This window comes from Myxine glutinosa, unplaced genomic scaffold, assembly GCF_964187855.1.
Source record: "Myxine glutinosa unplaced genomic scaffold, kmMyxGlut1.1 SCAFFOLD_179, whole genome shotgun sequence".
NCBI lineage: Eukaryota > Metazoa > Chordata > Myxini > Myxiniformes > Myxinidae > Myxine > Myxine glutinosa.
Genome location: NW_027616373.1, coordinates 432,982 through 460,279, shown reverse-complemented (window position 1 = coordinate 460,279; position 27,298 = coordinate 432,982). Strand labels below are relative to the sequence as shown.

Here is a 27,298-nt window from a genome sequence, read left to right as displayed (position 1 = left end):
CGTAAAAATATTTACTGTTTCTTTAAGCCTTTGTGCAAAGAAATATAAACATGAATCACAACTGGCATGAAACTATGAACAAACATATATGTTAATGTTGAGAGTTCCCTTTAAACATTTACTTTTTCTTCCACTTGCATCAAGCTGGCTGATGGAAGAATGAAGAACTAGTCTTGCCAGTGAAGGTTCGCGTAAACCTGCGCCAGAGGGCTGGTAAAACAATTGATGAAATCAATAGGACGTTGATTGAGATGTGATAACCGCCATAGGAAGCAAGGAGAAAAATCTGATATTTCGGGCATTAACCCTTCATCGGAGCCAAATAAAAGGTTTCCCTATACTGTGGTGGAAGATTATTTTCCTATATTTATTTTCCCAAAAACAGAATTCCGCATACCATACTGTAGTGGAAAAAATAATCAATGATTGACATTCACCACCGCAATAAGTTTACTCAAAGTGAATTAAACAATGTTCTTATTAGTCTTGAGTCTTGAAGCGTAGGGAATACCCATACTGATTATTATGATGATACTTTGTTACAGTGTCAGTACTGCGGAGGCAGTTTCTTGGCAAACCTGGTGGTTTTCTGTTGCCTTCTCAGCAGTAGTTAGAGTAATAATTTGGAATTTGACTATGGTGCCAGCGATATCTCGCTTTCTCTTTGCGAAGGACACCATTGGGTCTTTAACGTCCATCAAATAATGCCGGCCATCAGGAGACCAGTTTGACATCCATCCGGAGGATGGCATACACATTGATGAATCATTAAGGGTCTGGATGGGTCTAAATATCTAAGAGGCCTAAGGGTCAAGTGGCCTTACCGGTTTAAAGGGTCTGAGGAGTTCTAAAGAGTCTAAAATGGTCTACAAGCATGTGCTAATGGGGCAAAGTCATGTGCAAAAGTAGCTCTCGGACACAAACTTCCCACACTTTAGTCTTTTCTCAGAGTGAGGCAAAGTTGAAGAACATCCCATCTGATGTTGTTCGATTGTGATCTTCAGAAATTCGATGAATCAACATCGTTCTCAAAACATCTGCGAGGCAGAGAGCAAATTCAGTCAGCGCCAGAGTGCAGTCCTGCTTCACCCCATTGGAAACATCAAACGGGCTGGATTTGATACCTCCAACGAAAACTTCCTGTCATGTAAAACGGAATTCCCACATGATTTTCACAAAGATTTCCGGACAGCCATAGTCCTATAACAAATTCGAAACTTTTGGTCTGTCCATTGCATCAGATTATAAGTCTTGGAAAAGTGAAGAAGAAGAACATAAGAGTCCTTGACATCATCCATTGTTTCTTTCTGAAGCTGCAGTAAGATCAATTTCATCAGTAGTGTCTCTTGATGTCCTGAATCCGCAATGGCTCCGGTGCAAAATATTCTCCACAATTTTTTGTAATAGCTTGAGGGGAATCTTTTCCAGGATTTTGCCTTCAACTGGTAACAATGATATTTCACAATCGCTTTCATATTCGCTGTGATCTCCATTATTCTTGTTTATAAATCATTATAATGTTATCGCTGAATGAGTATAGAAGTTATTTAGCATCACAACAACACCATTAAAATTTCGCAAGTCGTTTCTTGAGTGCGACTCCTCTAAAATGATAGATTTCAGAAGGAACTCCATGAAGTTCGGGACCTTTCCTCACATTTGTCTTCATGACATCTTCAACTTCCTTGCTTGTTGGTAGGTCTCTCTTCCACCAGAAACATCCTCACCTACTGATGAACAAGAAGTTCACCGAAATGCGGTTTCCATCTTTGTACTTTTTTCCAATGCTCAGCTGCGTTCCATCTAGATGCTTTATACGAATAAAACTTGGAGACCTTCGCAGGCCGCAGATTTCCTTGACAGGAGCGAATAAACCCTTGGAATCATTGCAGTTGGATCGTCCTTTTCATTTGGCGAAACTGCAGTTGGTGTAGCCTGGATTTCGCTTGTAGAAATTGTTAATTTGCAAACCTTGTCTTTCTGGTGTTAAATGTAGCTTCATGTTTTGTACTTTTCATTACACCAATCACACTCACTTGCAATGAGTAACATTTGGAATCATTTGCTGCTGATGCGACACTCCATTGAATCCGGTCAAGGGTTAGGTGAATGAGATTTTTGCACCCCCGCCTTTACTAAGGAATCTCTGGAATGAAGCAGGAAGTGCAACTTTAAGGGAGGCTGCCTGATCACCTCGATATAGTTGCCTCTTGCTGCTAATCCCACTATCTTGTCTCGTTGTGGGTGATAAAAAAAATTGCTTGTGGGTGATAAAGCAATGATGTATGTAAATTTAAATGATGTAAATGTAAAGAAAATGATGTAAATTTCAAAACGTATGCAGTTCTGTGATGATAAATTCCAAATTCCTGCGCTATGGGAACTGAGAGCAACTATGGGAACAACTTTCAAATGAGTAGTGATCTATCCATTGATCTTATGCAAACATTCATGGCCGAGTCGTGGATGCCCCTGACACACCCTAGACAGCTATGGGAAGAAATGTTTATCGTTATTATGATACGCAAGGAAGTTACTAATCAATTCTACTAATGTTTGGAATTTTTTTTTTTTTGAGAATCAAATTAAGGTCACCTCTATTACCAAGGCCCTTCTTCCCCGATTGCTCAGTTTGGCCGGGTGGACAGCTCTAGGAAGAGTCCTGGTTGTTCCAAACTTCTACCATTTAAGAATTATGGAGGTCACTGTGCTCTCGGGAACCTTCAATGCAGCAGAAATTTTGTTGTAGGCTTCCCCAGATCTGTGCCTCGACACAATCCTGTCTCTGAGCTCTGCAGACAGTTCCTTCAACCTCATGGCTTGGTTTTTGCTCTGATATGCATTGTCAGCTGTGAGACCTTATATAGACAGGTGTGTGCCTTTCCAAATCATGTCCAATCAATTGAATTTACCACAGGTGGACTCCAATCAAGGTGTAGAAACATCTCAAAGATGATCAAGAGAAATGGGAGGCACCTGAGCTAAATTTCAAGTGTCATAGCAAAGGGTCTGAATACTTATGTAAATGTGATATTTCAGTTTAAAAAAAAAAAAAAAATTTGCAAAACTTTCTAAAATCCTGTTTTCTCTTTGTCATTATGGGGTATTGAGTGTAGATTGATGAGGGAAAAAATGAATTTAAACGATTTCAGCATAAGGCTGCAACACAAGAAAATGTAAAAAAAGTGAAGGGGTCTGAATACTTTCTGAATGCACTGTAAGCACCCAATGAGAGTAGGTGATGTAATGGTACAAACGTGCCACCCTTGGTGAGGTGGATCAGTATTTTGAACATTTTAGTGCAACTGCCGATCCATAATTACCTGTGTGTGAGAGTGAACTTACTTGGTGCTTTCTCATCTGAAAGTAATAATTTGTGAGACATAATAAGCTCATTTCCAGAAAACTAGGCCATGGGATGTGAAACAGGTTGTGCTGTGATGTCGTTATAATGCAATTGTGTCACTGTTTCTTGCTCTTGGTAGCATAATATTACTTTCCATTTATAATACTATTGTAACTAGCAACGGTACCCGCCCTACGGCGGGGCTTCAATTGAGAGGCCCAAATGAAAAGGCAAAATATCAGAAATTGAAGGCTTTTTTAAAATTTTAAACTATTTATATAAACATCCGTTGAATCATATCACACGCAAATCATCAAAATCTAAACAGCATTTGTAGAATTTCAATAAAAACCACATCACTGTTAATATCGGTAAATATTATTCCATCGTGTTTGGGAAAAACTGAAAAATTGGAAATTGGAAAAATTGGAAAATTAGAAGAAAATATTGGAAAAACAATATAGCCTATTTTACTCCAGGGGGTCCAGGAATACCCATCCTAAATTTCGTTGCGATCGGTTCAGCCGTTTTTGCAGTACCTGGGAACAGACAGACAGACATTTGGTGAATCTTACTATAATTCATCAAATGTCCGTCCGTCTGTCCGTTCGAAGGTACCGCATAAACGGCTCAACCGATCGCAACGATATTTTGGGTGGGTATTCCTGGGACCCCTGGGAGTAAAATAGGTTATATTGTTTTTCCAAGTTTTCCAATTTTCCAGTTTTTCCAAACACGATGGAATAATATTTACTGATATGAACAGTGATGTGGCTTTTGTCGAAATTCTACAAATAGTTTATTCTACGTACCAGGAGAGAGTAGATCGACTCCTGACGAACTCTTCCTATAGAAACGTGCGGCTCCGAAGTAACATGGCAGCGTGTGCAAAGCGACTGAGAAACAGGTGTAGCGGCCGCTTCCGTGTTACAGATTCGGCGCGCACTCTTCACACATAAACGTGCGACTGAGAAAGACGTGTAGTGGCCACTTCCGCTTTGCAGAATTCAATCTTTTTTCAAAATGGGCGCCATGTACTGTTTAGATTTTGATGATTTGCGTGTGATATGATTCAACGGATGTTTATATAAATCGTTTAAAATAAAAAAGCCTTCAATTTCTGATATTTTGCCTTTCCATTTGGGCCTCCCAATTGAAGCCCCGCCCATAGGGCGGGTACCGTTGCTAGTTATAGTAAGATGCAATTGTGATTTTATTTAATGTTTTTAAACAGGGCCGCATCAGCTGTACAGGCCGCCTTATGGTACAGACTGTGACAGGGCGCTGCCGTTCATCGCAGGGCCTCACAAACCAATCTTCTGCACGAAGGTAAAGTGTTTCTCGAAGTATCTTGTTGCTTCACCTGGCCATCTCAGTGCTGTATTTCCACCAAACGTGTAAAATAATCCTGATGAGTGTCATAGAATGTTGTGTTGATATGAAGGAATGGTATTTGTCTTTGGGTTATGGAAGTAGATGGGAGGAAGCGTGCAGTATGTGTGTGCCCGCATACCTAGCAGGCCGAGATCTCGTTCTCGGGAGGCGGGGGAGGAAGGTGAAGCTGTGCAGCAAAAGACCTTTCGACCTCACTTCCTCCAAGCACCAGGAGACACTGTGGCTCATGAGGGAAAACTTTGCCGTCTTGACTGCAAGGTACGTACGATGACGGAATGCGGAAGGAAATAAATCCACAAAGCGTATGGAAAAATGAAAAGAATACCACTGAGGTTTCAACTATACCTCCTTATCTTCTTAATTTAAACATGCAATGATAGATCATGTTATAATGATGTAATGACAACAATCCCACAAACGAAATCTCAGTAAATGATTTAAAATATATATTTCATACTTTCTGCTGACAGCGTCACCGTTGCTTAACCCTTAAAATGTCATTTTAAGGGAAAATTCAAAACGCATGCATGATGCGGATAAACCCTAATTTAATCGGTCTTGTGCACAATCCCAACAAACCTCTCAGCTAAAAAAATAATGTAATGACGCAAAAATTATGTGTCATTCAGATTTTGCGAGAACGGTGAGTGTACACAAAATGGCGGTCATCATGAAATGACAAGGGAAGATAATAAAAGATGGACTGTGTTCTCCCTCCCGGCATCACCAGAATCAATTCTCAATGATGGAATGCAATCGCCATTTCATTCTTTCTTGTACTGTATTTCCATTATTTGTGTAACGTTGTGTGCGTTATACTGGAAGTTGGAGAGCCAGGGGCATCACTGCAACAAACTTGTTCGGTAGTGTCGAGACCCATCAAAAATGGAATAAAAATATAATTTATTCAAAATATTTTTATCAAAATTGTTCTAATTTTTGTTTGTCTTCACAAGATTATTATTCATAATTTTCACGGCAATTTGTCGAATGAAGGTTGAGAACTTTCCACCAATCGGTGACATTTCAGAAATGGTTTGTGCTTTTCATTAACTACTAGCCGAAACCCGTGGAACATCCACAGAAGGAAGGATGTGGTGTATGGATAGAGTGTACCATTATGGATGGCATAGGGGATTTGCTTGTCCGAGTAAGAGTTAGGAAGAAAGATGAGAATGAAGAGTGCGTATATGAACAACGATCGCCGACACCGGCACAAATGCATGCTCTGGATTGTCCACTCAGTGGACGGCTTGCTTTTGCCTTCGCCTGTCCAATCAGCGGACGGCTTGCTTCGCCTTCACCCAGCAGACGCCAATACGATGGCGTCGTAAGATGGCGTCGTATCGGCAGTTAATCGGATGCTTTTGGGCCCCAACGTCGGCTAATTCAGATTTTTCGAGTATGGCTGTACGTGATAAACAAAGAGCGCGGTTCGTAGATCGTAAATCCATTAGTGCCGTGGGCATCGGGTCACTGGGTGCGGCGTAAAAGGGATAACAAAGTCGAGTCCTTACGCTATTATTATATAGATTACCATCATCGTCATCATGTAAATATTTTCTTTAAATCTCAATAAATAACACTTATTCATAGTTATTTTTATTTGAGAAATAAATAAATTTGTAAACCCCCTAACAATTTTTTTTTTTACATATCGCTCGGAAAAGGTAGAATGCAACTCACCTCAGCATAATTTGTGTTCTTGTTATTTTTCATTAATGGGGGAAAAGGACTTGGAAATCCCAACGTTTGAATCACCTTTTGACAGTTTCATCACACCACGTGGATGGAATTCACACTTTCCATGCAATATTTACCTCTGCCACCAAAGGTAGATGGAGGTTATATTTTCACCCCTGTGTGTGTGTTTGTTTCTCTGTCTGTGAACAAGATATCTCAAAAGGTTGTGGACGGATTCGGACGAAATTTGGCAGAGAGGGTAGTGTATGTGACACGGACGAAGTTATTAGATTTTGGTGAAGATACAGATCCGGATCCGGCTAGTAGATTTTTTAGAATCTTTTAGAAATAGATTTTTTAGAAATAGAGTGATGGGGCCAAAAACTTGGTGGACAGGTAGTGTGTGTGATGAGGACTAATCAATTCGATTTTGGTGAAGATCTGAATATGGATTCGGATACGATAATTATTTAATTTTTAAGTGATTCTTCACCATTGAGAGATCGTGCGAAAAGTGATATATAACATGATATTTTAAAAAGTTATCGATGACTTATGACTGAACTAGTTGAGGATGGATTTACTTTAGCAAACCAAGTGTAATTACCTCCACAATCCTGTATGTCTGCATGGACGTGTCCACTTCTCAGATCATTAATTTGATCTCCTTCATCATGTGTGTGGATGCAAAGCAGTGGGGGGGGGAAATGTTTTCATGACACGCTACATACTCTACCTTAAAATCCATCCTCAAAGACACCGCCTCTTAGCATTGCTTAGCAACCAATTCAAAACTACATGTGCACTCAAAGCTATGTACTCTAACTCGAAGTCTAGATGATGAATGAGATGTTATTTCTCACCTTCTTAGAAAAGAGTTTTGTCATTTCACACCCTGGTGTGATTTCAAAAGATGGCAGCGAAGACATATGCGCTCTCATTTTTTAGCTGTCTAGCCTGAGCTCGAATGCAGGGCAATCCAACAATGTTTAGGCCATCCATTGGGAGGATGCTGAGCTGGAACACCTGTCTGCCGGAACTGGTCACGGCGAGTGGGCGTGTTATCACTGGTATCATGAAAAAATTCCAGGTTCCCGCTCATAGACTTCTGGGAAATCAACTGAAAATCACCCAGCATAACCATTGCCAAATAACTACTTCAGCAGTATGCTCTGTCAAGATGATAAATGATGATGAGAACGATGATGATGATATGTGAAACCTCATTATTTGTCAAATACAATTTAATACCAGTCTCTGTGAAGGATGACTTTCTGCATTTCCAACCAAAAAAAACGGTGCATCTATTATCAAAACTAGAAATTGATAAACGTGTGTTAATGTAAAATGAGGCACAGTTAATGTTTTGAGTGTCAGCCTCTTTACTCTGATAAAGGGATAATGTTTGAAACATCAGCATCATATTACTTCCCATTGTGGGAAACATATTCTCTTCCAAACCTTAATTTATTAAATCCATTCCATATTTGTGCATTGTTTGTAGATATTCATTCATTGACATATAACGTACATTATTTATGTGCTCTGGTGTTAAACATGCATAAGAGTGTGTGTGTGTGTGTGTGTGTGTGTGTGTGTGTGTGTGTGTGTGTGTGTGTGTGTGTGTGTGTGTGTGTGTGTGTGTGTGTGTGTGTGTGTGTGTGTGTGTGTGTGTGTATAACAATACCGACATTTTTTACTCAACTTTCATGAGTCTCTCCACAGTTCCACTTACATAGACTCCTTGGACTCATGAAAATCCACAAAACCAAAGATCTGTTCAGTAAAACCCTCTGTGCTTAGTCTCACGTGTTGTGGTTTTGAGTCATGTATATTCCAAGACAATTACATACGTTTATTAATTTTATTTTGAAAAAGTTTATCATTCAGCTTCATAAATCTTTTTCTTCCTTAATGGGCACAATCATTTAATTCCCATGTTCTTGTGGGGCTGAAAGCTTGGCACAAGTCTTTCATGAACTATCTGGCCAGGCCTGATGTTTGACTAAGGTCAGGGAAGGAATTTGTAATTTGTTCATGGTGCTGGCAATAGCTCGCCTACCCTTCGTGACGGACACCGTGGGATCTTTAACGTCCACCAACGAATGCCGGCAGACAGGCCACCAGGTTCAACATCCATCCGAGGGACAAAAAACACATTGATGCCTGTGAAACACCAGGATGACAGTTTATAGCTGGGTCAGGATTCAAACCCAGGATAAACAACTTAGAGGTGAGTGTATGTACCTCCAGGCCATCCTGCCATCCCATTTATCTTCATAAATGTAATGTTGAAATTTTCCAAGCAATGCCATTTTGACACATTTAAATATTCACCTTGTGAAAATGGTAATACAGACAGAGCAAGGGGGTGACTAGGTGACTATGGTCTTTGTGATTTTTCACTTTTATCTGATTTAGTATTTTAACGATGCCACAGGTAATGATGCCAAGTTTATCATGTGTTCTCCTATCTTATATTGTTTCAATATCTCCATTGGTCTTTGCAATTGTGTATGAAGAGATAAGAGTTACTGCCCAGTTCTCACAACAGGGGTGTGTTATTAAATCTATACCTTCAGTAAAATATATTTAAACCTTTGTAAGGCTGAATATGACACCCCAAAAGGACAAAAATGTAACCAACTCAAAATTAATTTCTGGATGAACTAGAGGGATGTGATCGGAGATCGCTCATGGTTTTTTTTTTCTTTTTTTGTCCAAAAAGCGGGACATCACGGCAGTTGGCAGACAGGCCACCCTCACACCTCCCCACCCTCCCCCCCCTCCACCGCCCCCCCACCCCCACCAAGACTAAACACTTATTGCCTCCCTCCGGGAACGAACATACTCTAATTCACCAAATGTCCGTCCGTCCGTTCGAAGGTACCGCAAAAACGGCTCAACCGATCGCAGCGATATTTTGGGTGGGTATTACTGGGACTCCTGGGAGTAAAATAGGCTATTTTAGGAGTCGTGGACGGCGAGAGAACGAGGCCATTTGGTTGAGTTCAAAGCATGTTTATTCGTACAGAACCCGGCACACTCTGTAAAGCCCGTTTATCGGGCAGCAATATATATACACATCATGCCGGAGCGTTTGCCCGGGAAAGGCGAGACCGGGCATCCTGGGCGAGCCCTGGAAAGGCGAGGCTGGGCATGCCTGGGCGTCCTGGGCGAGCCCTGGAAAGGCGAGTCTGGACATGCCCGGGCGTCCTGGGCGAGCCCTGGAAAGGCGAGTCTGGACATGCCCGGGCGTCCTGGGTGAGCCCTGGAAAGGCGAGTCTGGACATGCCCGGGCGTCCTGGGCGAGCCCTGGAAAGGCGAGTCTGGACATGCCCGGGCGTCCTGGGCGAGCCCTGGAAAGGCGAGTCTGGGCGTGCCCGGGCGTCCTGGGCGAGCCCTGGAAAGGCGAGACCGGGCGTGCCCGGGTGTCCTGGGCGAGCCCTGGAAAGGCGAGACCAGGCGTCCTGGGTGAGCCCTGGAAAGGCGAGGCTGGTCATGCCCGGGCGTCCTGGGCGAGCCCTGGAAAGGCGAGTCTGGACGTGCCCGGGCATCCTGGGCGAGCCCTGGAAAGGCGAGTCTGGACGTGCCCGGGCGTCCTGGGCGAGCCCTGGAAAGGCGAGGCTGGGCATGCCCGGGCGTCCTGGGCGAGCCATGGAAAGGCGAGTCCTGGGCGAGCCCTGGAACGGCGAGTCTGGGCATGCCCGGGAAAGACGAGACCGGGCGTGCCCGGGCGGCTCGGGCGAGCCTGGGAACGGCGAGTCTGGGCATGCCCGGGAGAGGCGCGTCTGGGCCTGTCCGGGCGGCCTGGACGAGCCCGGCATGGTGATCGCTCCCTGGCCGGGTCCTCGGTCGGTGCAAGGCGATTGTGTATACCCAGCGGTAACCGCTACACTATATTGTTTTTCCAAGTTTTCCAGTTTTTCCAAACACGTTGAAATAATATTTACCGATGTGAACAGTGATGTGGCTTTTGTTGAAATTCTACGTACGAGGAGAGAGTAGATCGACTCCTGACGAACTCTTCCTATAGAAACGTGCGGCTCCGAAGTAACATGGCAGCGTGTACAAAGCGACTGAGAAACAGGTGTAGCGGCCGCTGCCGTGTTACAGATTCGGCGCGCACTCTTCACACATAAACGTGCGACTGAGAAAGACGTGTAGCAGCCGCTTCCGTTTTGCAGAATTCAATCTTTTTTCAAAATTGGCGCCATGTACTGTTTACATTTTGATGATTTGCGTGTGATATGATTCAACGGATGTTTATATGAATCGTTTAAAATTTTAAAAAGCCTTCAATTTCTGATATTTTGCCTTTTCAATTGGGCTTCCCAATTGAAGCCCCGCCCATAGGGCAGGTTCCGTTGCTAGTAATAATAATATCAAGAGCAAGAATTGCTTTGCAATACATGACCCCAATGAATGTTCTTGGTCCAACCAAAATGGGCATAACTCTGAAAAATTGGCAAAATCCCCCGAAACTCAAACTTTTCCTCCACCTTATCATAATAAAGCCATGTACCAAGTTTTGATTGAATATGTTAATGTCTTTGGGAAAAACGTCCAGAAAACCACAGGTGGGATGGACAGACAGATGGACGGACAGACAGACGGAGAGCAAACCTATTGCCCTCTTCGGGTAGGGAACTGATAATAACCATAATGTTGTTGTTTTTGTTGATGCTGTGATAGGTGAGTGGCTTGCCAACACCAGACCTCAGTTGGCAACTGAACGGTAGACCACTGCACCCTGATCCGACGCACAAAATGCTTGTGAGGGAAAATGGTGTCCATTCCCTCATCATCGAGTCACTCGCTGTCTCAGACTCTGGCACATACACCTGCATGGCATCTAATCAAGCTGGCCAGACCTCCTTCTCACTGCAGCTCAATGTCGTAGGTATGGAAACACAATATTTGTTTTGCCAGTCTTGGGAAATTAGGACTTGCACTCTGACGTGATATCTTGTCGGTAGCAATTCTGTCAAAGAGCTCAGTTGAGTTCACAGTCGATGTTAATTATGTGTCAACATGGTATGTTTAAAAAAAATATTCACACGATGTGAGATTTTTCACCATTCAAAAATACTTACTTATGAGGTACAGTATCTGCTCCTCAATGTTCAAATATAATGGCTTGTTTATGTCGAACAGAATCCACCACATTCCATAACTAGAACAACACTCGGTAGAGCGCATTCCTCCGCCAGGCGGAACAGTTTATGTTTTGTATTCCTCTGATAGGAAGAATCTGGATTCTGACCTGAACCAAAATCTAATCGGCTTGTTCTTGTTATCTAACCAACTCATCCACCTAGGTTTTGTCATAACTCATCCACAACTTTTTGAAATATCATTCTATATGTCGTTTTTAGCCCGAAGACCCAAAATACCCAAAACACCCTGAAGACCCAAAACACCCTGAAGACCACAAAGACCCTTAAATACCCTGTTGACCCCAAAACACCCCAAAGACCCAAAATACCCTTAAAGGCCAAGAGGATCCAAAAGACCCAGAAGATCAAAATGGCCCTGAAGACCCAAAACACCATGAAGACTCAAAAGACCCAAAAGACACCGAAATGGTCAAAGATGCCTATCCCTCTGAAACGAGGTGTGGTGAGGCGCGCGGAGGGCACCGAGTCACGCTAGATTGTATAATAATAATGATTATAATTTTATTTGATATCTCAGCTCACAGAGGAATGAAGCGACTGAGGGCAAAAGCAATGTACTGACAGTAGTGAGGTGGATCAATAGGTGGGCATAACAAGCAAGGGAATGAACGAACACGAAAAGAGAGAAAGAGAGACAGACAGACAAAGACAGACACAGACAGAGACAGACAGACACAGACAGCACAGGAACCTGCAGGTGAGAGCTTTGGGTTAGGTAAGTATAAAAGGTCGCAGGTAGGGAAGGTGGATGACATGAGATACTGAGATAGTGACATCCTGCCAGCTTGAAGACCTTGAGGGAAGAGTGTGATTGTTCCATTTTTGGAAGGCAGTTTCACAAACGGGAGAAAAGAGGAGTGAAAGAGTGGAGATGGGCAGAAATCTCGTTTTTGGGAGTTTAACCAGGATTGGATGAGTAGAATAACTTGTGTATTCTAGAGGAAATGGAGAGGGTCAGAAGAAAATCCAGACCGGAGGAGAGGTAATAAAAAACATAGGCTACTGACCTATCTCCAATATGAGAGCTTCAGCCTAATTACCCCGTGCACGTGAAGTGAAAAGCGGTGTTAAGCAATTATTGGTTCACTTCGGTCTGTCCATTTGTCCAATCCATGCACAAAACGTGTATATGGTCGAGCAACAACTTAATTTCAATTGGATGTTATATTTAGAACACGAATCAGAACATGAATCGGAAAACGAACCTAGAGTTGAACAGGACTTTGGCTCTGAATTCATCCTGATCGCACATTCGCAGAGAGGACCGAGATCATATTTTTACTTCCTCCACCTGTCTGGCAGTCAAACAAAATTGAAAATCATTCCAAACACCAAACTCACTGTTTTTAAAGATGTAATAAAAGACACAAACAACAAGCATGAAGAACTAATGTAACATATATTGGATGAGGTCGTGCAATAAAAACTGTGTCAACGGCGGTAAACTGCCGGTGTCACGAAACAGATCCTCCGCCGAAACAGATCCGCCCCCCGGCGATTCAGTACCGATACAGATTCGCCCCCCTCGAAATAGATTCGCCCCCGTGACAAAATCGCCCCCTCATAATATATACACAAAGAATTAAGTTAAGCACCCCTACACAACGAATTAGGGTAAGCACCCCCTAATATATATTCTTTGTGTATATGTATACATTGGCATATATTCTAAGGTATGTGAGATCAAATAATGATTGGTATGTCATTAGCAATTATCCATTGATGACATGCAGATGAGTGCACGCATCTGTGACGTAGGGTTGAGTCAGTGATCCGATCACGTGGGTCCTACACACGTTATTGACGCAAAGATCGCTAGAGGTCTTCTCAGAACAATGACTGTACGTTAGAAAACATAAACGTCATCCACACTGTCCGTGATGGACCTATAGCTCCATACTTAAATTGAGGTGAAAATATGCCTAAAATTCCCAAAAAATTTCACCTTAAATTATTCAGAATAAAATATTGAAAACGGCATGATTGTTATGTTTTTATGTGACCATAATATCACTTCTCCAGAAAATATAGCAATATCATGGGTATATTACACTGTTTTGACGACAACAAACTTGTAACGTGCGAGGTTGTAAAGAAACGGGGGGGGGGTGCTTAACTTAATTCTTTGTGTATATATGTCCATGTTTCAGCAGATATTCAAACTTGGAAAAAAGTGTAACAATTGTATGGCTCTTGGTGATTGTGGAAGAGTTCTTTTACAATTAATCTACAACAAGAGCAACTGAATATTGGTGTAAACTTGTACAACTAAGCAATACTAGACTACCTTATGAATGTTATAACATGTTAAAAATATCTTGATGATGCTGGTGGAGTTGCATGTGCGACTCATATAGAAACTATATTATATCAGTATGGATTTGGCTTTGTGTGGTTGTCACAAGAAGTTGGAGATGTCAATGTTTGTAGCAACTTTTAGACAAAGACTTATGATAATCGTTTTCGAATGTGGTCAGCATCTGTTGATAACATATATCAGAGTTTTACTTATAAGCACCATGTCATTATTAAATGTTGAATCTCATTTATCTATCACTGTTCCTACTTATTTTAGAAAGCATATTGCTCGTTTCAGATGTAGTAATTTTAAAGTACATGTCACATAAGTACATTCGATATGAAGCTAGAGTGTCTCACTGTCTCAGTATTGCCATACCATACATGATGTATTTAATACTGAACAAGAGTTCCATGTCCTTTTCAAGTGTAAGTTTCATTCTGATATCCATGTTAAATATATAGGTGTACATGTATACAACTGTAACTAATTTGAAAATGCTTTCTGTATATTGTATCTGTATATATTTTGCTTTCTGTATATTATATCAATTGTAAGAATACGATAAATAATGGGCGTATTGAAACGCCAAGACCTTATTTGTTGAGAAAATGCTCAGCAAATATGTTTTATTTAATGGAAATGTAAACGAGAATGGGGGGCGATTCTATTCTGATGGGGGCGAGAAACGTATCCGCCGGGGGGGCGAGTTTGTACCGGTACAGTTTCGCCGGCGGGAGAGTTTATACGGGGGCGGATTTATTTCGCGACACCGGTATTAATTTTTTTATGCGACCTTTACGATCTTTATTTTCTTTCAATTTCTTACATACTTAAAGACTGTATAGCACAAATCACTTTTTAACGCTTCCAAATACCTCCAGTTTTGCAGTACTTCGACATGTTATACAAGGTGGTGTATAAGTCTGCATTAATCGCACTAATCTCCCAGATTTTTATGCTTCCGCCACGGAAGTCACCGGAGGCATTATGTTTTCAGGTTGTCCGTCCGGCTGTCCGTCCGTCCGTCCATCCGTGATATATTTTCGTTACCGCGATAACGTGGGAACGGCTAAAGGGATCTCAGTCAAACTTGGTGCAGCTATGTATAATGAGGTAACGATGAACTGATTAGATTTTGGGGTCAATATGTCAATGGTTAGAGGTCATGTTAAGTAAAAATTATGTTCCCGTGCCAACTCATGAACCAGTGATGGGATTTTGAACAAATTTGGTATAAGTAGGCCTATATATGATGCAAAGATGAACTAATAGGATTATGCCATCAAAAGGTCAAAGGTCAGAGGTCATGTGAGGTAAAAATGTGATAACCTGTGAACAGCTGAAGGGATTTAAATTAAAACTTGGTACAGGTATGTATAATGATTTAAACTTGAACTGATTAAATTTTGGGGTCAAGAGGTCAAAGGTCAGAGGTCATGTCAGATAAAAAATGTGATAACTTAAGAACAGCTGAATGGATTTAAATCAAACTTTGTACAAGTACTATAATGATGTAATAATGTGGACGGAGGCATATCGGTCGACGTCGTGACGTCGTAGAGTGTTTTTCTAGTTTATACGACCTTTGAAATCATTATTTTATTTCATTTGAATTATATACTTGAACAATGAATGGGGTAAGGTGTTCTCTGAACTCCCTAGTTGTAGGAGATGCAATACTGTTGAAAATTTTAGATATAGGTGAGGGGGCTTGACCAGACACCACCAAGAGTTTCAGGAAGACGGCTGGTTTTGAGCATTCAGCCTCGTGATTTGCATTGTTTTTTGGCATTTTTATGGATTGGCACACACTTGTGTGTTGGTTTGCAAAAATATTAATCTAATATTTTAACGTCACTTTATTCCTTATAACCCACATTACACTGTTTAATCGCCAGCAAGGTCATTGCATTTTGTTATCAATGATTTTACAATACAACAACAACAAACAACATGCATGTTAAAGGCCATTTTCCCTACTAGAGCGGGGGTTAGCCTTGCGGTCCCCATGACAATCTTCTCCATTTTGCCCTATTTTCTGCATCTCTCCTTGTTAACCCCCTTGCCCGCATTTCTTCTTCCACCATCTTTAGCCAAGTCTTTCTCGGTCTTCCCCGTCTTCTACTTCATTCTACATTAATTTCCATCACTCTTCTCAACCAGTCACTTTCATCCTTCCTCAACACATGACCGAACCATCTCAACCTGTTCCTCTTCACAGCATCAATCACAGGCTCTATTCCCATCATCTTTCGCAATTCATCATTTGTCTTCCTCTCTCTCAACGATACTCCACACATCCGTCGAACCATTCGCATTTCCACCCTTTCCAACCTTCGTTGCTGCTCTACGTTCATTACCCATGTCTCGCTCCCATAAATCATAACACTTCTCACACATGCAGCATACACCTTTCCCTTCAGGTTCAACGACACTCCCCTCATCATCAGCACGCCACTCAATTCCCGAAACTTCTTCCATGCACATCTCACTCGAGCAACCGTTGCCGAGTCTGATCCACCTTCTCCATTCAGCATGTCTCCGAGGTAACAAAATGTTTTCACACCTTCCAGCTTCACGCCGTCTCCAAGATCCAACTCAACATTTCCTCCATCTGCAGCTCCCTCTGTGCACACCTTACATTTCAATGTAGCTGCCACACTGGTTAATGACCCTCTCAGACCACTACATTTTTGATGAACCCACTCAGCGCATATTGTACACTGAATGGAGTTCACTCCGACACCCTTCCTACACACAGCACAGGGCCACTTCCCAGTTCTTTCCACCTCACCACATGCTTTACCACTTGCCATCACCTTCGTCTTTCTGATATTCACTTTCAGACCTTTTATCTCCATACATTCCTTCCACGTGTTCATCTTTTCCTTCAGTCCATCCATACTTTCCGCAATCAACACCAGATCATCTGCATACAACAACTCCCACGGTAAACCCTCCTTTACGTTCTGAGCCAGCACCTCCATCACAGCTACAAATAGTAGTGGACTTAGTACCGACCCCTGATGCACTCCCACCTTCACCTCAAACTCACCACTGTTCCCGTCCTTCGTCCTTACAGCTGTGCACGCTCTTTTGTACATTGCCATCACTACTCTGATCAACCATTCCTCCACTCCTAACTTCCTCAATGCCCATGTCAATACTTTGCGTGGAACCCGATCGAATGCTTTCTCCAGATCAACAAACCCAAGAAACAACTTCTTCCTCTTCTCCATGTACTTCTCCTGCAACTGCCTCACAATGAAAAGCACGTCTGTCGTTTCTCTTCCTGGCATGAATCAAAACTGCATTTCGTCGATCTTCACTTTCTTCCTTATCCTCCTCTCCAACACCCTTTCCAATACCTTCATTCCATGCTCCAATAACTTTATCGCTCGGTACGAGCCACACTCCAGAGGGTCACCTTTCCCCTTGTATAGAGGGACGAGGGTACTCAGTTCCCAATCCACTGGAATGCGGCCTTCTTTCACCACCAGATTACAGATCTCTGTCATTCTCTTCACACCCCAACTTCCTGCTGCCTTCAACATATCTCCCACAACTCCCGTCAGCCCTCCCGCTTTTCTACCCTTCATTGCTTTTATCGCTTCCTCAACTTCCTTCTCAGTTATCTTCTCTGCCGGTCCTAAAACTGGGTTACTCTCTATGTTGCCATCCCATTCATTCTCTGTATTCAACAGCACTTCCATATATCTTTTCCATCTTCCTTTAATTCCATCTGGGTCCACAACGATTTGTCCCACTTCATCCTTCAAGCAACTCACCCCCATCACATCACACCTCTCTTTCGCTATCTGCTTTGCAATCCTGAATACTGCTTTCTGACCCTCTTCCGAATCCAAGCGTTCTCCGAACATTTTCCTCCATGCCTCCTGCGCCTTTGCTACCTCTTTCTTTGCAGCCTTCCTGGCTGCCTTATAACTTTCATGCTCTGCTGTTTCTGCTCCCGTACCCTTCGCCTTCTGCCACTCCTTGAACTTCTTCCTCTTCTCGTCAATCCTCTTTCCAACTTCATCATCCCACCACCATGTTTCCGAGTGCCTCGGTGGTCCTTTTGTCCATCCACATACCTCACCAACGGCTCCCAACAGACTAGCTTTCATTGACATCCAACCACTTTCAAGCTCAACCACATCATCCTCGACCCTACTCAGCCTCTCTTTTAATGCCTCCCTTACTGTCACCTCTTTCAACCTCCACACCTTCATTCTCGGTTGGTACTTCACCTGCCGAGCTCTCCTCGCACCTTTCACCCTTACGTCGCAGACAACCAAGTGGTGCTGTGAAACAGCCTCCTCCCCAGGGATCACCTTTGTGTCCCGGAGGTGCCCCCTATCTCGCCTACGCACCATCAGGTAGTCAACGGTTGTCGTCGACCCACCTGACGTGTATGTAACAAGCTTATTATCCTCTTTCTGGAACTGAGTATTACAAATCAACAAATCAGCTCCATCAGCAAACTCCAAAATCCTTTCACCTTCTCCATTTCTCACACCATATCCGTAACCCCCATGAACTCCGTCAAAACCATCCATACTCCTTCCCACATGTCCATTTAGGTCTCCTCCTACCACAACAACTTCCTCATCTTTCACGTTTTCCATCAGCTTCTCTATCGCACACCAGAACTTGTCCTTCTCTTCATCGCTTCGACCAACCTGCAGAGCATATCCAGAGATGACGTTCACCAAGAGCTTTCCAATCATCATTTTCACCATCATCAACCTATCACTCACTCTAGTCACACTCACCACACTGTCTACAAACTCCTCAGAAAACAGGACACCAACACCATTCACGCCCTCCAGGCACCCTTGCCACACAAACTTGTATTTCTGTCCCTGCCTACCCTTCACCATTCTCACACCACTTCCCTTCCATCTCGTCTCTTGCACACAACATATGTCCACTCTTCTTCTGACCAATACTTCCACCACTTCTCCTGATCTCCCTGTCATTGTCCCTACATTCCATGTCCCAAACCTCAGAAACCGATCTCCACTTCGGGCTGTACCCTGCCCACATGTAGTTGTAATTGTCATGGTTCTCTTTTTGAGGCAATGTTTTTATGGCCGGATGCCCTTCCTGATGCCAACCCTCTTCGTCGCCTCTTACGACACGCAGGGATACGGCGTACCTATTCTTATCCAGGGTATACACTGGGAAACGTTTAAAACATGGAAATTCTGGGGGGTGGGGGGCGTCAGCATCACGGCTGCGGTTTAAACATATTTAAATAAATATTTAAACAAAACCATGAAAAACAATCTGGGAAAAGTGTCTAAGTGTGAACGTGGATTTGAGAAAGCAGGAGCAGAGGTGAAAGAAAAACGAGATATAGGGGGCGGGGCACAAGTCGAGACGAGGAGGCCGCACGAGACACCAGGCCTCACGAGGCGCACGAGGCGCGAACAAAGAAACGACTAATTACACACAAATTTGCAACAACTACAAAACCAAAACCAAATAGAAACACACAATAACACATACACAACAAAATACGCAGCGGAAATTTGACAAAGAAACGAACGGGAAAACACTCAAACTTTGATGCCGTGGAGAGATCGAAGCAAGCCCCGTCGCTCGAGGGACCAGAAGACCTTCCTGACTGGAAGTCATTTTACAATAGCTAGAATAAAATGAATAAATTCTGATGACGGTTAATTATCGATTCGTGTCGACTCCATTTCTGTATAAATAAATCGGGTTTTTTGCAGAAGTCAGTGAACTGAGGTTAATTAAACCTAACATTTCATTTATATATGAGACTAGCAGGAAACGTTGCCCGATGATGTTCTAATCCTCTTGGCATTTTGAAGAAATCAATTTGTTGTTTTTTTCTATTTTTTGTGGATGCCTAAACACTTCCCTACACCCACGAAGGAAAATCTATATTTAATATTATGATATTACACACACAATAATGGGGAATAATTTAATATTACCTTTCACATAGCTACAAAGGCTTCGGCACCATGGAGCGATTTTTTTTTTTAATCAAACAAAAATCAAACTTTAAATAATATATATATTCGCAATCTTTTTGTCTAAAACACTCCCAGGCACTCACTGATGAACCTCTGAAAATTTGACGAAGATCCGTTCAGCCATCTGAGAAAAATGACGACACAGACAGACAGACAAACTGCTCTCTTATAATATAGATTGCTAATTTGATCTAAAGCCTGAGTTTCATCTTGATTCAGCCAGCCTGGATTGAAGGTTCATCAATGCGCAAGATTCCAAAACTAGTGCGTTAGATAAAAAACATCATCATAATTTTATGAAGCTAGTCAATTTTGCCGTGTTCCCTACAGCAAAGCAGCTTACACGGGCTCCGGTATTTGTGGAGAAGCTACAAAACACAGGTGTGGCCGAGGGGTATCCAGTGAGGCTGGAATGTCGTATTCTTGCTGTTCCTGCACCCTCCATCTTCTGGAAAAAAGAAAATGAAATGCTACAACTGCCCCGTGAACGTTTCGGGTAATTCTTTCCCGACACCTGTTCAGTTGTGCATGGCAATCGATGTTTCTTTCCAAACAACATGATGTATGGTGGTGTTCAACTTTCATATAACTGTAAATACTCGACTGATGAAATGAAACATCTTCCTCATTCAGCTGTCAATCCATTTAATCATTCGGCTGTCTGTGTCACTTTTCTTTAACTGGCCCTGTGATTAGGCTTGGTATAGACTGTCTTGGCACGGGATTTTGTTTTGCTATGCCCTTAAGTGTTTGGATTGACCTATGACATGCCTCGCGAGTGGTCCTGACCCCTGACCCCCTGTTAAGTGACATTTCAGGAGTGGGGCAGTACCCCCTAGTGGTCGATTTTGGCAGGCTGTTCTACTTTGGCCTCTCGTGGTAAATGATGTTTTTCATTGGGGGATGGGATTAAATGTAGACTATTAAAATGTACTCCATTACAATGTCCGAGCCAGTGTATAAGGGGAAGAGATTGCATTAGCAGGTCACATCTGAGGCTGTTTCAGCAAGCAACCTTTTGGTGCCACCTCATGATGAACCTTCAATCATGGCCATAGCCATGATTAATCATGTGTTTCAGGAAGTAATAGGTGATTATGAAAGCTGATTTGAAATTAATCATGGATGCAAATATTGCAGTTTGAATGCTCACATGGATTCTCAGGATACTCAGATGGATATGTTTTTGGCAAAAGTGACAGGCTGATTAACCGTGCAGGAGGAGGTAAATGTTTGTGATGGGCAGGCCGAAAAACCTAAGGTGAAGCTTCTGCAAATGGTGCTGTTGGAATTAATATGGAAAAATTTTCAGTAATGCATATTGTAGGCAGTTCGGCACAAGTAACCTGGAATTACGACTGAAGTGGGATATGTTATCATGAGGGACGATGATAGATGTGATGAAAATAATCGTTGGCCTCATATGAGGTTGGTATAAGCATGTGCCTGTGTGTAATTGACCAGGGTTTTGCACCCAGTGTTGTGGTGTTAAATATGGCAATGCAGGTTCAACAACCCAGGGAAAATGACGGTGCAGGAAGAGGCATTGTCTGAAAATTCAAATGCACGTAAGATGCAACAGAACTACAGGCTTGTCCATCGAGCATGGCAATTACTTCCAAGAGGGAACTGAAATGTGTTAAGCATCGGATGACCAACATGATGTGCTGATTGAGAAAATGGTTAGAGGCGATGGTTGTGTGGTGGCAAAGGAACTGGTGGTTAAAGACACCACATACAGTCACGTGAAAAAGTAAGTACACCCCATGTAAAGTTTTGACTTTTTCAACATATTTCAACATACAGCTATTTGATCTTCATTTCAGCAATATTGATAGATAAAGGTGATATAATATAACAAATATCATGAAACATTTACATTTTGTAGTCCATTGTATAATTTAAATAAACATAAATGCAAATTTAGTATGTGGAAAAAGTAAGTACACCCTACATTTATCACGACTTCAAATACCTAAAATTAGAATCAGGTGCACCAGCTCAGGTGCAAATGATTAGAACATCGTTAGAGAGGATCTTGGAGGAACCTGTCTTATTTAAACCTCAGACATTTCGTTTGCTTCCTCTTTGTTGTTGAAGTGTGCGGCGTCACCATGCCTAGATCAAAAGAGCTCTCTGAGGCCTTCAGAAAGAAGGTTATAGATGCCTACGAGTCTGGGAAGGGATTTAAAAAGATCTCCAAACAATTTGAAATCAATCATTCGACTGTCCGCAAGATTATCTACAAGTGGAGAAGATTCCAAACAACTGCCAAATTGTTCAGGCCAGGCCGCCCCAGCAAGTTCAGCCCGAGAGCAGTCCGCAAGATGCTGAAAGAAGTCTCCAAGCACCCCAGAATGTCATCACGGGACCTACAGGTAGCTCTTGCCACTGTTGATGTCAAAGTGCACAAGCCTACCATTAGAAAGAGGCTGCACAAATTTGATCTACAAGGGAGGTGTGCCAGGAGGAAACCGTTGCTGTCCAGAAAGAACATCAGGGAAAGACTAAAGTTTGCCAATGAACACCGAGGCAAAGACCAGCACTTCTGGAATAATGTGCTCTGGACAGATGAGTCATAAGGTAGAGCTATTTGGCCACAGTACCAGAAGACATGTTTGGCGAAAACCAAAGACAGCATTTGACCGCAAGAACCTGATACCAACTGTAAAGCATGGTGGTGGAAATATTGTTTGTGGCAGCTTTGCTGCATCAGGGCCTGTGCAGCTCACCATCATAGAATCCACAATGCATTCTTCATTGTACCAGAGGGTGCTTGAGGATAATGTGAGGCCATCTGTTGGAAAGTTGAAGCTCAGCCGAAGGTGGACCTTGCAACATGACAATGACCCTAAACATACCAGTAAATCAAACAAGGAATGGCTGAAAAGAAAGAAATGGAGGGTTCTGGAATGGCCAAGTCAAAGCCGGGATCTAAATCCCATCGAGATGTTGTGGGGGGATTTGAAACGAGCTGTGCATGCAAGAAACCCCTCAAACATCGCACAGCTGAAAGAATTCTGCATGGAGGAGTGGGCAAAATTTCTCCCAGTCCATGTCAGAGACTGGTAGACAGTTATAAAAAACGCCTACTTGAGGTTGTTTCTGCCAAAGGGGGCAATACCACCTATTAGAGCCAAGGGTGTACTTACTTTTTCCACATGCGAAATTTGCATTTATGTTTATTTAAATTATACAATGGACTACAAAATGTAAATGTTTCATGATATTTGTTATATTATATTACCTTTATCCATCAATATTGTTGAAATGAAGATCAAATAGTTGTATGTTGAAATATGTTGAAAAAGTCAAAACTTTACATGGGGTGTACTTACTTTTTCACGTGACTGTATTTTATTTGGAAATCCAGGAACATGTGGAGGAATTGTTTGCAGATGAGGAGTGTGTTGGGTCTTTGAATCAGGCATGGATCCAACATTGGGTCTTTCTGAGTAGTGGGTGAACTATATATAACCTGTCTCCTTTTATTAAAAATAGATAATGTATTAAATTAGCTTCCTCCTTGACCCCATTCCCTCCCACCCCAAACTTTCCTCACTTTATTGAGAAAGGTCAATGATCCATGCATCCAGTTATTACATTTACAGAATTCCATAAGGCTGAACTCTTATTCAGAAAAATAAAAACATTCATAAGATGCAAATGAACATTTATTGCAGTACTTAACCAGATATACTGGAGTTCAGTCTAACTACAGCTTCCTTTCTCAATTCTACTGTGTCTTCAATATGCAGTTTATATTCAAAATCATGAGAAAGTATTTTTAATGGAAAGATGAGTTGAGTCAGAGTGGAGTCCCCCCTCTACCCTTTATTGTTTGCCAAGAGCTATACAGATGCCATACGTGCCGATAATGTGACAAAATGCACAAAGTGTTCGTCACATCAATAACTTTTATTTTATTGTAATTGGTCATCGGTCTCAAAAGCAGTAATTACTTGGATTAGAGACGATGCGTAAACAGATTTTCAAAGCCGGCATGTAACTCATACTACTTTATAGGTGCTGCCTATCACTTAGAGGTACAGTCGTGGCCAAAAATATCGGCACCCTTGCCCTTTTTTCAAATAACTCACAATTTTCTCAAAAACAAGTTGAAATTGACAAAAGTATTTGGTTTCCACAATTCTTTATTTCACTGCTAATATTACAGAACTTTTGTTTTTGATTCAGAACTAAATATATCCTTTTAAATCAGAAAATAAAAAGAAATGACATTGATAATATTATTGACGCCCGAGACTTAATATGTTGTAGCACACACAGCCTTTGGACAAAATAAGTGCAGTCAAGCGCTTCCTATAGCCATGAATGAGCTTCCTACACCTCTCTACTGGCAGTTTGGCCCACACTTCTTGTGCAAACTCCTCCAGTTCTTCCAGATTTGAAGGGTGCCTTCTCCCAACTGCTGTTTCCAGATCTCCCCACAGGTGTTCAATGGGATATAGATCTGGACTCATTGCTGGCCACTTCAGAACAGTCCAGCGTTTTGTCTTGAACCGTTCCTGGGTGCTTTTTAAAGTGTGTTTGGGATCATTGTCATGCTGCAAGACCCATGACCTTCTACGGAGACCCAGCTTTCTGAAACTGGGTTGAACATTGCGCTCCAAAACGCCTTGGTGATCTGATTTCATGATGTCGTGCACACATTCAAGGCATCCAGTGCCAGAGGCAGCACAGCAACCCCAAAACATCACTGAACCTCCTCCAAGTTTGACTGTAGGAAAGGTGTTCTTTTCTTTGAAGGCTTCATTTTGTTTTCTGTAAACATAGAGATGATGTGCTTTACCTAAAAGCTATAACTTGGTCTCATCTGTCTACAGGGCATTCTCCCAGAAGGATTTTGGCTTGTTCAGGTCTGTTTTGGAAAACTTCAGTCGGGCTTTCTTCCATTTATTTCTCAGCAGTGGGGTCCTACCATAGAACCCCCTTTCATTGAGTTGGCGACGGATGGTGCGAGTTGAATCTGTCGTACTTTGTGGCTGAAGTTCAGCTTGAATCTGTTTGGCAGTTGATCGAGGTGCTTTCTCCACCATTCGAACAATCCCACTCTCCCTCCAGGTCTTTAAAACAGCTGTTCACCACCATCTCTTGTCTTCCCCCATCCAAAACCTTGATATTTTCTACGCCTGTTAATTTCACCCCAGATCCACTTTTTTGAAATACCAACTTCTTTCCTGGAAGTCCCAGCAGTGTCCATGTGTTTTATACCTCCCCCCCCCCACCCCTTTACCTTCCCATGCCTCCTCCCCCCAAGCCCTCTCCCTCCCACAGATCTCCCGATGTCACTGTTCTCTAAAGTTGTACTTGTGTGCTTCCCTCTATCTCCATAGACAAAGGAAATGAATTAAATCAAAGAAACCGTCGTATTGTGCGTTTGTGGGTGCGAGCTTATCTTTCTGTATGTAGTCTGCAGTCGGCAGGAAATCGTCCAGGCTCCGATATTCGGGACCCAAGCGTGCAGTCTGGGCACGGCTCCAGTTGGCGTGAAGCAGCCCTCCATCCGCCTCGTTCACGCCCTGCTAGGCCCCGAGCGACGCGCTCAGCGGCACGCCTCACTCGCCCCTCGTCGGTCACACACGAGGTCCCATCCGCTCGCAGCACCACGCCTCACTCCAAGCACCGAGCACTGCTCCAAGCACCACGACAAGAACACCACGAAGATGACGAACCACCAGGGAAGAACCAGGTAAGAACGCAGGGAACAAGCACCAGCGAAGCTGATCACCGAACACACAGAAGCACCAGCGAAGCCGCGCAGAACCCAGCACGAAGAGTGAAGAGCCTCGAACGAAGAACCAGCACGAACTCAAAATACCCGCGAACCACCCGTTTTGTCTCCCGTGGTCTGACGTCAATTCTGGCGCGTTACCAATCCGCTCTGCCCTTCTTTCTGATCTTTCCCGCCTTGCGACGTCACCGGCGCTCTTTCTCCAACTAGCGACCTGTTTCTAAATGGTCATTTGGCGCCTTCCGCCCTGATTGGCCGAATGTTCATGCCTTCCGCCTCAACCAATCACACGTTCTCTGGACGTGGCTGTAGCCTGCCTTGCACGATGCTTGACGCCCACGCCGGCGTTGTACGCGGCCGCTTCCTGCTTGTCGTTCCTGTAAGTCTTTATGTAAGGGAGGGGATTTAATTAATGTGTGCACTAAGGGACCTGTCTAAGTGTCTATATGAGTGCGTTGCCATAATGGACACTGGACTGCTCACAGAGGGAACAAACAAAGGAATTTTACCCATAATCCCTGTACTAATTAGCATGTCCCGCCCCCTCGTGGCGGGGACACAAATACAACTTATACCGACATCCGGGCTAAACATAGAACTCATTACAGGTAGATTCCCTATCATGACAGTCGAGCACCTACCTATGCAGATCTACCTGGCCCTAGATATTCCTTTACCTCCCCCCCGACATAACAATACGTTTTATGTGTCCGTTTGTTTTTTTGTGATTAATGTCAGCTCTTACACGAGCCTCGGTCTTGTATACAAAAAAAAATAAAAAATTATTCGCTGCCATCTTCGACCAAGTTTTCTATTGCGGCTACGTCCAGGGAGAATGGCTACAGTGCCATGGGCCGTAAACTTTATGATAACATTGCGTACGGTGGACACAGGAGCATCAAAGTCTCTGGAGATGGATTTCTAGCCTTGAGATTGTCCATGCTTGACTACAATCTTGTGTCTGACCTCCTCAACAATTCTCTGGTTTTCTTTCCTTTCTCCATGCTCATTGTGGTACACACAGTGACACAAAACAGCAGAATCACTCCTTTTCTCGATTCAAACTGGTTGAATGAGTGATTTTTATATTGTAGGCACCTGCAACTCACCATAGGTGAGTTCAATTTCAAAGTAAAAGTGAATCACCTGCTTGAAATCTAATTATTTCTAAAAACTTCTAAAAGGTGCCAATTATATTATCCGGGCCATTTTAGGATTTCTGTGTGGAATAAGCTAAGATTTCGTGATTTTTTTTTTTCTGATTTTTTGTTTTGTTCCACTGCAAACCAAAGAAATACATATGTGGATACCAAAAAAAAAAAAAATTTCAACAATGTTTTTGGGGAAAATGGTGCATTATTTGAAAAAAGTGCAAAGGTGCCAATATTTTTGGCCACGACTGTATCGTGTACCTTTGGGCTACCTAGTCTTGGTTAGATTCCCAATCCACCTATCAACTGTCACCTTTTAGTTTTGCAGGTAGTGTGTTACATCAACAAGTGTGCCATCCATAGGTGAGATATTAAATTAGGTCTACCCTATACTAGTATACACTGGTGGGCTTTAAAGATCCCACAGTGTATTTTGCAAGACCAATATGTGCCAGCTGTCAACAAGAGATGCTTG

General features: G+C 42.7%; 1 protein-coding gene across 1 annotated transcript in view; it reads left to right on the top strand.

The window, feature by feature from the left end:
* Window positions 1–27,298, top strand: part of LOC144888941 (palladin-like) — a 55,708-nt gene that overhangs the window by 3,358 nt on the left and 25,052 nt on the right. Inside the window, exons 3-6 of the mRNA XM_078768715.1 lie at window positions 4,581–4,675; window positions 4,867–4,999; window positions 11,120–11,327; window positions 20,248–20,413. Of these exons, the coding sequence (XP_078624841.1) occupies window positions 4,581–4,675; window positions 4,867–4,999; window positions 11,120–11,327; window positions 20,248–20,413 (602 nt within the window). The remainder of the gene's footprint in view (window positions 1–4,580; window positions 4,676–4,866; window positions 5,000–11,119; window positions 11,328–20,247; window positions 20,414–27,298) is intronic.